The 14,268-nt window shown below is 39.0% G+C and overlaps 1 protein-coding gene across 5 annotated transcripts in view; it reads left to right on the plus strand.

Annotated features, from left to right (window-relative positions):
- The window catches only part of LOC149570344 (coiled-coil protein (DUF572)), a 60,388-nt gene that overhangs the window by 6,537 nt on the left and 39,583 nt on the right, over window positions 1-14,268 (plus strand). For all 5 annotated transcript variants that reach the window (XM_089822980.1, XM_089822981.1, XM_089822983.1 and 2 more), the window contains exon 6: window positions 2,347-2,437. In XM_089822980.1, the coding sequence (XP_089679106.1) occupies window positions 2,347-2,437 (91 nt within the window). The remainder of the gene's footprint in view (window positions 1-2,346; window positions 2,438-14,268) is intronic.

Below are 14,268 nucleotides of genomic sequence, written 5' to 3' on the forward strand. Positions count from 1 at the left end.
ATTATAAATATGGTCTTTTAAAACTTTCAATTTTCACCTTTTTAAACATACTCCTCCAACTCATGCGCTGTTTTTTTCATCCTTTTGCCCATCACCCACGCAATTTAAGGGGGAGTACTGCGCTGACATACTTATGTCAGTGCGTCAGTACCCTTGGGCAGCGTGGACAGGCTATAAAGAGCCCTGGTAGCTAGGTAGGTTGGTAGGATTGTTTAGGGGTGATGAGTAGTTGTAGCCTAGGTAGTAAGGATAATATTTATTGATGTTAATAATATGTTTAATTGTGCAGTGTAGTTTGTTTATTAATATTTTTATTTTGTGCCATGTATGGGGGAAAGGCCTTAGTTGGACCTCAATAGTTAGTATGCATAGTTTAGTAGTAATGTTATGTTTCTCTTTTTGTTTTGAATGTTAGTACAAGTTGTAAAATTTTTAATTAGTGTGTAGTATTAGGATAGTTTAGTTTTTTGTTTGTTAGTTTTAGATTGTTATATTTTAAATTAAGAATTACAGTAAAATCTTTAATTAGAATAGTAGTTGATTAATGATATTAGGAAGAAATATAATTCTTTTTATGTTAGTAAGGATGTTAATATTAAATGGTGTTTTAGATGTTAGAACATTAAATTAGTTTTAATCTAAAAGGTTTTAATTGAAATTAGAATATTTTAATTAAAACAATGTTAATGTTTTATTAATTAGTTTTATACTATTGTGACCTTTGTAGATTGATTTTAATATGGACTTAAAATTATGATAGATTCCAATAAAGTTTAGATAAAATTATAGATTTTTTTTGAATTTATTCTAGTTCATCAAATTTATCGGTAAACAATAGATTAGTTAAGTAGATCATTTTAGGGTTCGTGGTATATTACTTGTAATTAAATTGTATCTAAATCAAGATTATGTATCTGAGAGATAGACGTCATTCAGTTAGCATGTTAGTTTAAACATATCGAATCAGTGTCGTGATAATCTAGTGTCTTCCTTAGGAGGTTAAAAAAAAAAAAAAAATTTGTTGTGCGCATTTTTGCCCTTATATTTTGGGCATGACATATTCCATATTCTCTCTCTGTTCAATATGGAAACTTTCTCTTTCTCTCTTTAGAATGTTTCTATTTCTCTCTCTTTGTGCATTATAGAAACATTCTTGTGTATATAGATTATTTATGATGTCTATTTAATAGCGCATTCATTATTTTACCATAATTTCTCCATTGTCTTAGAAGCTGTCAAATATCCATTTTGACTTTCAAGAGATGACTGTCAATCCGAAATTCATCAGGGAACCTGCAGGAGATTTCCCATCTTCAAAATCGCGTAGATGGTATCTTAGCCTAAAATTTTGATTCCCTTTTAGGCATTGAAGAACCCTCTTTGCTGCTACCCAGTGACTCTCTCAGTTGTCACATTAATGGTGAGATATAATGCTAACAAAAAGATAAATGTTTGGTCTAGTTGTCGTTCAATAGTTACAGATTTCCAAAGAGTTGTCCATATGCAACTGAATCTTCAGTGTCTGCAATATCATCTAATCATGTTGTAGTTTGTTCCATGAGTGTTCTTATAGTCAGTCATTCCAAATTTGCTCAAATCCTCACCAACATACTTTTTTTGTGTGATTTTTTTTAAAAAATTAGTTCAATACCCAAATAGTAATTAAGGTGACCTAAATATGTTATTTCAAAGCTTCTCACTAATTCTTCTTTGATATTTCATGGCATACCATTCATTATTTCCTATTATGAATAGATCATCCACACTAATTCATTTGAGTGCTACACACCATGCTTCAAACCTTTTCTCTAAATGTCCAACTCATTCTCTTTTCAATCCCATTTTGTTTTAGTGTATTCCGGTAGGTGTCTGACACACGACACTTGCATGCCAAAAGAAGCTGTCAAATTTCACAGAGCAATATTCACGTTTATTATATGGTTGTTTCTGAATGAGAACTTCAAAATCCTTAAAATCAGAAAACTCAAGATTTATGTTTCAAAAATAAATTCAGGTAAAAAAATAAAAATAAATGGAACATACACTAATCACATTTACAAATCCTAGAAAGATTTTAATTTTCAAAGAAATCATTGATAAATGAAACATACTCATCCCATTTACAACTAGGATAGATTTTAAACTGCCAACTTTGATTAATTTGTGGGGGATTCTTAAATTGAAAAATTGGAAGTACAGTGATTAGGGTTTAGAGTATTACTATTGTAAGTTGAGTCTTCCTTCATTTGACAGGAGCAGGAAAGTTTAGAGTTTGTTTGTTTTATACTTGTCTCTTTTCTGTAACATATATGTATTAGATTTATTTGACATGTGAGTTTTGTGCAGAGGAAAAGGCATGCAAATTCTGACAGTACTGAAAGTACAGAGAATCCAGCTAGCATCTTGACAGGAACCAGTACTAATCAGGATGGAAAACGTAAGAAATTTCCTGACTTTTTCATGTCTTTTTCGCACAAGTATGATTTGGGCAGTTGGCTGAATACCAAATCTGTAAACTGGCATTCTTTGAATAGCAACAGTAAATATAAGGTTATATAATAATTTATTTTCTCTTTATGCTTTATAATTTTAGATGTCCTCACTATGTATGTAACTTAACCATTAAATGTTTGGCCTTGGTGGAAATGTATTTATTTTATTAGAAGCCAAATCTAGGTAATATTGGAGAGGCTATATCATGACCTTGTCTTAATCAACTTATGCATCCATATGTGCTGTAATGTGCAACTGTAAAGGAAGTACTGATAAAATCAAAACAGTAATCTACTTTTTTTCTAACATTCAATCTATAAGGCCTTGCTTTTAGTTGAAATTCCAACTCAGTGGAATTTCCAAGAATCTTGTCTTTATGTTCAGACTTCATGTTTCCTTGATAGTCAGAGAAATATAACATATTTTCACGAAGTGTGACTGTAATGCCTCCTGCAAAACTCTATAAGCATTTCTGTAGCAACCCCCATTCTGTTTGGTAGGCCCCTGTGGCAGAAGACTAATAAACTGGGATAAAGAAACCTAAGATTAGGTGAACCAGAAATAGTTAACAGTATTTGCAAAATTTAGCTTATAGCATTTTACAGAGGCAAAGATAACAAGAAACATCCACGGAATTACCCAAGGCTCAAAAATATATGTGGGAACTCCTTTTGGAAATAATCCACTAATATAAGATTGTCTATAGTTATACTATTCAAGGTTATGGATTCAATACAACAGGGCTGGTTAGAGAGTCTCAATCTACAATATTACAAAATACCATTTTGCAAGTCGACCTCTTGACAACTGCTGTCCAATGTTCAACTGCCAAACTTTTGTTCAACCCATATGCCTTTGACCAACCTCAACACATTCACATAAGATGGATACATATATGCGTTGTAACAGAATGCTAAATGCTTAAATACCTAACCAACCCACAAAATACCAAGAATCACACAACTATATTCCAATTGTACCACGACATCAGCATATCCACATATCAGCAAACATGATGTCTCTCTCCACTTGAATGATCGTTGTATATAAGTTGCTGCCACTAAACACTTTTAGTCAATAATTGCTCATTAAACACCGTAGGCTATGGTTTTAACTTTTCAGTAGAGATGCCACAACCAGCTCCAAGCTTGACATATAAACATTACAACACCTCTCCAATTTCACGTGAGGAAGACCCTTGTGGGTAAAAAAGCTCATACTCCAGAGCATTGAACCAATATATTAATCTGCAACAAAAAACAATAAAATTGCAGGCACAAAGCCATGCCTGCTGACATGGACACAAGATGTTACATATAGGCATCATCACAGAATGCTAAATGCCTGATTCTCCAAACAACCTATGGAATACCAAGAATCACACAAGTATATTCCAGTTGCACCATGACGTCAGCATACTCATATATCACCAAACATGATGTCGACACGTGAATGATCATTGTATGTAAGTTGCTGTGGCTAATCACTGTTAATCAATAGTGACCCATTAAACACTGCAGGCTATGGTTTTCAGTATAGCCACCGCAACCAGCACCAAACTTTTTGTGGTACATATACACATTACAATACCTTTCCAATTTCATGTGGGGAAAACCCTTTTGAGCAAGAAACCTCATACCCCAAAGCATCAAACCAATATATTATTCTGCAACAAAAACAATACAATCACAGGCTCAAAGCCTTAACATGGTGGTTTACATCTTGTTCCTCAGAATAAAATTCAACAATATTTATTTGCAGAGAATTTTTTTCATTGCTTTCATCTTAAGCCCTCAATATTCAGACCTACAGAGGTCCAAAATATTCTTAATATAATGCCACAGAGAATGATTACCAAGATATATAATATTTAAAAAAGGAGCAAAAGTCTCCTTAAATAAGATATAAAAATGATTTATTTGACAAGGATAAGATCAGCAACCAGTAAAAGTGGAGAAAAACTAAAAGAATAAAGAATATTCCTAAAGTATATCCTAGCAACTTATTTGACCATATAACTAAATATTAGAACAGTATTTTAATACCCTACCTTAACAGTCAATTTGTCAACTGCACCAAGCTTATCCTGAAATATGACAAATTTGTGAGGACTCAAATACTTGGTAAGAATTTTTGTTATTTGGTCCTTTGTTGGAGTGTACTACAACATTAGCGATCCATCTTCTACAATTTGCTGGATGAAATTACAATGAAGCTCAACAGGTGGTTGATTGGATTTCTAACCAGCTTTGGCACCCCTTGATTATCATAATACAAGGGTGAAAGCATTGTTCGAGACATTTGCATGTGTAAAAAGAGACCTTTGTAGCCATATTGCTTCACATGATGCTTCTGTTGCTCTCCATACTCTGCTTTGATTGAGAAAAGAGCTATTGCTTTCTGTTTCTTACTGGTTCGTGTGATTGCACAAATACCAAGATTGAAAACTTATCTAGAAGTGGCTTCCTATCATCAACCAAACTTTGCTCAATATGAATTTTAACCCAAATAGTCTTGGATCTTTTCTTTTGCTATATAGAATGTCAAGTTTAAGTGACCCTTTCACATATTTCAGCACACTTCTTTTAGTAACCCAATGTTATTCCTTAGACGCTGTCATAAACTGGGTAATGTAACTCACAATGTAGCTCAAGTCAAATCTAGTGATAGTAAGATAGATAAGGTTGTCCACCAGTTGTCTGATGGTTGACTCATTAATTGGAGTTTTTTTTGTGTGAAAGCTTTAGCCGTTTCTGTATAGGTGTAGATGAGAACTTACAATTAGTCATTTTGAAGTTATCTAGCAAATACTTGGCTTTTACACTTAGGCAATAACATACAGGGCTTAAGTGACGCAGGAGCTTCTTGGATCTTTAAGCAATCTTGCATCAACCAAAAATATTTCCAGTTTTTTGTACCAGTCTGTTGTTCGTAAAGTAGCTGTTGCTGCTTTAGTTTTCAGGCTGTGCGCAGTTGTCATCATGTCAAGGACCTATCCTATATCCTTGTTCTAAGTGTGCGAATTCCAATTTTGGATGATTCTCGAGTTTTGTGCCATTTTTTGCGGTCCTGTTTTCCTGCTGTTTCACCTTGCGCAATGTGTTGATTCGTTTGGCACGGTTTCAATTTCTTACATGGCGTCTTGCGCAGTTAGGAGCCGACACCTAGCACATGTATAAACCTACCTTCAAGTTTGCATGGTTCTACATGACTGTTTCATGGGTTTTCGTTCCCTCTTCCAAGTATGCTCCTAAATTGTAATTAATGCTTGACTAGCCAACTTGTGGCTTAGCTGGCTATAAAAGAAGTTTGGTTAGATTTAGGAAAGAAGATAGGCAGAGACAAGAGAAGATCATAAAGGGGAAGATAGAAGATGCGAGCCAAGGCTCTGACTTTGTAAATATCTTGTTTTGTTTTAGTTCGAAACCCGGAAGGCCTCACAGCCAGGCATGTTGTGGTTCTTTTTTATGTGAAGTTAAATAATCACACGTAAATTATGCTGCATCTGGCCTTGTATTCTGAGTGGATTCATTTGTCTTATGTATAGCTTCCATGTGCAGGGGTGGAAGGGTGCAAGTTGACTTTATTCTACATGTTGTAGGATTCTCCATGACCTTCCCTGCATTAGTAGGTCTGTCATGTCAAAGCCTTACACGAATTCCATTTGTTAAATTCAATCAAATGGTGTTCACTGCTTGTTATAATGATAACATTCACATAAATGACTTGAAGTTTGATGTCATTGCCTGTGCTTGGATTGTGCTTTGTACCTGTCAAGTGTACCATCAAATTTGTAATTACTTTGTACTACCATTTGCAACAAACAGGTTTCTTCTCTAGTGGATTATCTGAAAGAACATAGGTCTTGCTGTTTTGCTTCCATGGCCTTTGCCCATTTAGATTTACCTTTCGCCTTTGCAAATTTTTAGGACTCAACACTTTGAATGTTAGGTATGGGAGCAAAGATAACCATGTTCTGCTTGCTCTTGTCTGCTTGCTCTTGCCTGTGGATGATTTGGCTTGATCATTTTATTGTCTCAAAGATTGTTGTTGGTAGAAATTGTGTCAGCCGACTTGATTGTCGTTGGTGTTTTTGTATTTTGTAGCCGACGGGTAAATAGTTTGTAGCGGACATAATGTTTTGTAGCCGACGGACTCCTTTGGGAAGGTTCGGCAGATAGTATTTATACCCCGTTTGGGATCATTGTAAATGATCTTATCTTATCAAGCATAATGTAATGTTCCGGCAGATGCGAATAATCTAAAGAGTTCTGTTGTTCGTGTTCATTATCTGTGTGCATTTCTTAATTAATCTATGCAGTAAACATTTGGCATCGTTGCCTTATGAACCTGGAAGGTGGGAGGAATGAAGATTAATGCCAAATCAGCTTAACAAGGATCGAAATAAGGCCAAGGGAAAAGATGGAATCCGTACTGCGCAAGAGAATTTAATTCTGGCACAACAAGCCGAATGTCGACGGAGATTTCAGAAGATTGCTGACGGAAATTGGAGCACGGAAGAATTGTTGGAGGAAACTCGGTAGCGGGTGGAATTGGTGAAAGAAGCATGGGAGGAGTTTTTGAATTTGTGTTCGCCAAGGGAAGAGAATCCAAACAGAAGAGCATCGACTCGCATGGCTCGGAGTGTCGACGGAGCAAGAGCGTGGAGTGAACTCTTCGTCCGGGATATACTTCTGCAGGGGACAACTTCAGAACACCCATCTTCACCAAGGTTCACAACTGTTGAGTCCGCCGGTGTGGGAGAATAGTCCGTCGGTGTGGGAGTGCAGTCTGCTGGTGTGGGAGTGCAGTCCGCCGGTGTGGGAGTGCAGTCTGCTGGTGTGTGAGTGTAGTCCGCCGGTGTGGGAGACCAGTTTGCCGGTGTGGGAGACTAGTCTGTCAGTGTGGGAGTGCAGACCGCCGGTATGGGAGTGAAGAGTGCCAGTGTTGCAAGACCGAGCAACGCCTGTTTATAGAAACCAATCATGATGGCGGGACCAAAAGAGAAACTACCAAAGTTTGATGGCGATGGTACGACTGATCCCATTTGACACTGCAAAACATGTGAAACGATCTGGAGGGAAAATGGCATAACTGATGAAGACGACTGGATGAGACAATTTCTGGCAACCCTACGGGGTGTGGCAATTGACTGGTTTACTAGTACAGATTCGCAGAAGCTAGAGAGTTGGAATAATATTAAAAAGGAGTTTCTGGGCGAATTTCAGCTTGCGTGATGATAATGAAATTGTTGGCGAGATCTTCAATACTAAGCAGGGGAAGAATGAAATTGTCTGCGTCTACGCCAGGAGATTAAAAGACTTGATAAACAAAATGGAAAATAAGCTGGCAGACGGACTTAAAAAAAGATGGTTTGTGGAAGGCCTACGCCCAAAGTTGCGAAAGAAAATGAAAATCGTGCCGCCATCGTCATACACAGAAGCTTATAACAAAGCATTGAACTTGGAAAGCGAGTAGAAGACGAAGAAGAAGAAGAAGACTAGCTCCTCTAATTCTGATGACAACGAGCCTTCCAGAGAAGATAGCAGGGACGATGAAGGCAGTAGCAAGAAGGTCCACGCCCTATAGAAGAACATGATCTGCATGATGAAGGAGTTTAAAAATATGCTGAAGGAGACAAAGAGCAGTGAGCTGTGGTGCACAGAGTGTAAAACCGACGGTCGTACTAAAGGTTCTTGTCCAAAGAACCAATTCTATGACATTTGTCAAATCATGGGCCATTCGACAAAGGAATGCCCCTTTAACATGAAAACCAGAGGATCTCCGCAGGTGCTTCTTACACAAGCAGCTTCCACGTCAGGAGGGAACGAAAATGCAAACATTGATGGTGCCACTCCGGGTGGGTACAGGAATAATAGCAGAGGGCAAAATAACAACAAAAATGCGAACAATAACAATAATAATGGCAACCGAAGTCGAATCCAATATGATGCAAACGGACGGCTGATCGTTCAATGCCGAACATGTAATTTGTGGGGTCATTTTGCGCGGGATTGTACAACGACAAACACACCGAAATTATTATGTAGATAGTGTGGACCCGGCGACTATGAAGATGCTAAGTGCCCAAAGTCCAGAGTAAATTTGATCACTGTCGGCACGGATGAAGAGGAGGTTCTGGCAATTACACGGAGGTAAGCGAAGGTGTACCCGGACCCGGCGGAAGAAAAGAGAAAACTAGGGGAAGCGTGGGCAGAAATTGAGAAGGCATCGTCCGCGGAGACATCTCAGTTAACAGACATCACCGACACCTTGGCAAGGAACTACACGGAACAAAACATCGTACGACAGATCTTACAAACGGAGGTACCGATCAAGATAAGTGACTTGCTCACAATGCCCCAGTTATGAACGGCCATTTTGAATCATACATCGTTTTCGAAAGCAACGAAGGACACAGGAAGGGACAATAGGGAAGTGACGACAACAGACCCAATGTTGCTGGTACTCACATCCGGATGACATCCGACGGTTGTAGAGATGAGGATTTTGGGAAATGTTCTGACAGACACAATTGTCGACGGAGGGTCTGGTGGGAATGTGTTGCCGGAGGATACTTGGAAGAAGTTGGGAAAGCCGACGTTGTGGCCACCTACATTCCAGTTGCTAATGGCAAACCAGCACAGGATCAAACCATTGGGAACCTTAAGGGCGCAACCGGTAACTATTGGAACACAGCCATTTTTATTGGACTTCGTGGTCATTCCATTGAAAAGAAAAGGATATGATGCTATTCTGGGATGGACTTGGTTGGTGCAAGCAAAAGTAAAACATGATTGGAAATGAAATACCCTATCAATGGAGCGCGGAGGCAAAAGATTCATAATTGACCTGTACATACAAATGGTAGGTGAGGAGGTAGCATCGTTAGATTTAGAAGGTGAAGGCGAAAGTGATGACGAAGGAAAGAGGAGAATGGAATCGGACGAAGGAGTATTGACACTAGGAGGAGGATCGAATGACGACCTAGACTCGGTGAATGGCCTTTACCATTGGCAAATAGAAGACTACGAACTCTTTCCGAGTTGTAATATGCTAAGGGTCGACGAAGGTGAGAAAAAAAAGGAAAATGAGTGTGCGAAGGAATATAGAGAAGCAAATGATGCAAAGGAGGTTACGGTTGAAGAAGGGAAGGACATACAATACAAACCCAGAAAAAAGAAAAATTCCACTGCCCGGTACACGTTGAACGGACCACACAGGAAGAAAAGAATGCATCACACCATAAAATTAGTTGAAGAGTATCGACAGCAAGGAAATAATCTAGATGTGCGACGATCACAAGCACAGTGGGTGACGGAGGTGACGCAGAACAAACGTAAGGCGTGGCATGACAAACATCTCAAATTCAATAAGTTTCTGCTAGGGCAGTTGGTACTCTAGTATGATGGTCGGAATGAAATCAAAGGGGAAAAGGTTTAAGGCCAGATGGGTTGGATCATATTAGATCTGAGAGGTTGGCGACAATGGAGTGATAAAGTTGGAGACGTTGGACGGGCAAGAGGTACCTCACGCAGTGAATGGATCCAAATTGAAAATATACGGTGCCATTTAGACTTCGTCGTTGTCGCAGAATGGCCAACTGACTCTCTCGTTGTTGCAGAATGGCAACGCCTGGAGGCAAAATTGAGGTGCTGTTCTTTTTTTGTTCAAATTTTTTTTTTAAAAAAAAAAAAGAAAGAAAAAAAAGAAAAAAAAGTGGCTGAGTGTGTCCGCAGAAGACTGCTCCGCAGGCATCTGATCGCTAACAAACTCCGCGGGCACTTGTCCGTGGGTAGCTATCAGCTAATGGCTTTCCGCGAGCTCTTGTCCACGTGTGGCTGTCCGCAGGAGGTCTCCGCCGGCGGAGTATTTTGTTTCTTCCCGCAAGGTCTTTTGTCACTTGTCTTCCACGGAGTCCTTTAACTGACGGCGGAGTTTTATATTGAAACTTCTTCCACGGATTATTTTGTTTTCTCTTTTCGTGGGTGATGCACTGTGTCATTTTCTCTTTCTGCGGGCCTTCTCCCGGAGTCTTCCTCGCGGGTTAGCTGCAGAATTTTCTTTCCCACCGGAGTTTTTCTTCTCAGAGTTAGATTTTGTTTCCACACAGGACGGCATTGCATTGCGTGGGAAGCATCCTTGTATCACAGTTTGGATCAAGAGCGGTTCTCTATGTTGTGGCATGATCAGCCCCACAGGTTTTGATACCTGGAAGCATTGTGGCAAGATCTTGATTGTGCAACTGAGAGGTTTGATCATTGTGTGGGATTTAGTGAAAACGTGCAGAAATAGCAGAATCGGCGGTTGCTTTAGATCAAAGTACGAGTCGAAGTTGTCTGGATATGAGCGGGCCATGCTTGGATCTTATGGTTTCTTCTTTCGTTCTTCACGGCTGCATGATCATCAGAGATGTTGAAATTGCGGCGTGTTGGCAAACTAGGAGCATGCCAGCAAGGTGGAGGCCAAGATTCAGAAACTTTCTTTAGCAGAGGAATGAACTAAAATAAAAATAAAAAATGACGATAGATTGAAGCAATTCGGAATGAGTATTGGATGATGCTAGCGGAAAGGGTAAACATCAGTGGTTGCCAGAAAGAGTGTGGAATCGGAAAAAAATGTCAGAAATAGTGCGTTCCGTGCATTTTTGTGTGGGTTCCGGAGTGCTAATTTGGTCTTGGACCCCGTGGGGGTGATGCCCCCTGGACCCCTAGTAGTTGCGAATATCAGTCGTGTGAAGTGTGACCAGTTGAGAAGACTTGAAGCTGCTGCAGGCATGGAGTGTCTATGTACTAGAGGCACTGGGAGTAGGTGTTGGCCGAGAGGCTGTCTTGGTGGATGCGTAGAAAGCTCGGGAGGAGCTGATCATCCAGTTGGAGGCAGTGCAGCGACACTTGGCTCAGGGTACTGAGGAGTTGGAAACAGAGAAAGCAACACAGGTGGCTATCAAGGTTAGCTTCATTAAGGAGGCAGTATTGTGTTAGTAGAGGCTATAGGCATGGGACGAAGGTGAAAGTGATTTGTCAGAAGTAGATTTATCTTGTTGTAATCAGTCCGTTAATATTTTGTCTTAGATATTTTGTAATTGTCGTCCAGAGACGACTTTTTCTTTTGGGGGGATGATGTCGTCGGTAGAAACTGTGTCAGCCGACTTGATTGTCGTCGGTCTTTTTGTATTCTATAGCCAATAGGTAAATATTTTGTAGCGGACATAATGTTTTGTAGCCGACGGACTTCTTCGGGAAGGTTCGGCAGATAGTATTTATACCCCGTCTGGGATCATTGTAAATGATCTTATCTTATCAAGCATAATGTAATGTTCCGGCATATGCGAATAATCTAAAGAGTTCTGCTGTTCGTGTTCATTATCTGTGTGCATTTCTTAATTAATCTATGCGGTAAACAAAGATCACCAATGTGTTTTCCTACCACTTAAGTCTCTTTGAAGAAACCCCTCCATCCAAATAAGCGTGGTCATCATGATTTGGACTACCTAAACAGTATCTTTTGGATGCTGACCAAGTTCTCTTGGAGTAACTCTCCTCCTTAAGATGAAGCAAACAGAATCTGCACACCTAGGTCTTTAGCCTTTAAAGCTGCTAGAAGAGAGTGGAAAAGGTTCAACTTCTTCATCAATCACCACATCCCTGTTGAATTTCAAATGGTTTGTATGCATCACTAAAAGGTTTTGGGTTTATGATTGTCACTGTACCTTATTATCATTGCTTTGACTCTTAAGAATCAAATTTGGTCTTGTGATCTGGAGACTAGATAATAATTGTTTTTCAGATGACTTACTTCTGATTCTCTCACGAATCATGCTCCTCAGGGGTCTTCTTCTTGGAGCCTATTGACAAGGCACACTGCTGTGTAGATTTCGTGTGCCCAAAAGTTCTTTGGAGCCAATTCTCAAACATGCTTTGGGTCATCTCCGTAAATATATGGTTCCTCCTTTAAGCTACACCATTTGGTTGAGGGTTATAGGGTGTCGTGAATTGCATTTGATAACATGGGAGAATTTGTTGGAATAGAATTCTCCTTCAAATTAGAGCCAGGAGTGATGCACACTGACTCTTTTTCTACCAATGACTTGAATTCCCAAAATCCTTTAAGTACTTTTGAGTTTTCTTTGAGGAAGGACATCCAAATTTTCCTATAGTTATCATCTACAAACAAGAGAAAACTCTGTATTCATTGCTGGATGGACCAGCTGAAGCACTCTTTGTGCTCTTCAATTTTATCCTTTTCAACATGGATTTCTGTGCTGCTTTCCTGCTTGGTAAGCTCCACAAACACCTTGTATGTTTTGTTCAATCTCATGTAAAGATAAGGATGCCAGCCCATAACGCTGATGCCAAGTTTATTAGTAGATGAACTCTCTGCAGCTAATGCATGCTCTTGGACTTTTCCAGTGCCAACAACATTATACAAACTGTGATCTTCTATGCCAAGTGCAAGTTTTCTTGGAGTCCTTGTCAACAATATGGTACTTATGTGTGCTAAAGATGACATCCAGTTTGGGATATTAGTGCATAATTAGAGTCATTGAAAATAGATTGAGCTCCATTTTCAGAACATAGTGTATAGGAAAATATTAGACTTTTCTAGAGAGTCCATTTGATCATTTCCTTTGTTGACAACTTTATACTCACCCCTTCAAAGATCATTTAATCTGAGCAAGCCATAATCTCATTGAACCAATCCTCACTGTGTGAAAAAGTGTCTAGATGCTTGGAGTACCACACAAAATTCATGTATCACACAATATTCAAAGTAGTCTACTAGTTGTCTTGCCTTAAATGCATAAAGTCTTTGGTGAAGGCCTTCTTAGGTTGCATTTTTAATTAGCCAACCTCTAATCACATTGCTTCTGAACATGACCAAGTTTACCACAATAACGACATGTAGTCTTCGGATTCTTTGAAGCATCTTTCTGTTTCCCTTGACCTTTCTTGTGAGGTCATATACCTTTGCTCTTGTCCTTGGCTGCAAAGTCCAGTAATGCACATGGTGAATCACTGGTTCTTTGAGTTATCCTTTCCTCTGATTTTTGTGTAAATTACAGAATGGTCTTGTTTATCATCATTCCCGGAGTTCACATATTTCATGTGTTCTAATGCTTCAAATTTATTTCAAACAAGACTACTATTATGCAAGCAAAGAGGGAAATCATACAACTAGTAAACTAATGAAGAGATGCAAACATAACTCACAGGGGAAACTGTGATTCTCTGTGATTAATTATTGAATTAATAGATATGTACATACTTGTACGAGTCTAGATTAGGAGAAATATTCACAATTTCTTGTTGCAAATTCCAGAGACCATGTAATGGCTTTGTTGGGGAGCTGCACAGATTTCCATGAAGGTCAAAATGCCTTATTACTGGTGCTGTGACTCCTAGAATAGAAGACACCCATCTTTCTATTTAGTATATTGCTGCTGAGAATGACTTAGGTGGTAGACAAGTGGTTTTATTTTCTGGTTATTTGCATCCCCTCGCTGCTGTATTTTTGACCTGCACAAGACCTGCAATGGAAAAGATCTTCATGTGTATTCTTCTTTCTAGTTGTAACTGATGCTGAAGATTACACAACTCTGCCACTGGATTCTCATGCCAAGATTTGGGGTTTCCATCCCAAACCTTCACAGATCAGGTCTGCTGTCCTGAGTATTTTCTTCGAAAAATCTCCATTCATGAATTCTTGAGAAAATTAATTATAAAAAAATATCAAATGTTGATCAAATACTTTTTCTCCAAGAACTGTGTCATG

The sequence above is a fragment of the Cupressus sempervirens genome, chromosome 3 (assembly GCF_028749045.1).
Source record: "Cupressus sempervirens isolate cs-2001-9-10 chromosome 3, ASM2874904v1, whole genome shotgun sequence".
Lineage (NCBI taxonomy): Eukaryota > Viridiplantae > Streptophyta > Pinopsida > Cupressales > Cupressaceae > Cupressus > Cupressus sempervirens.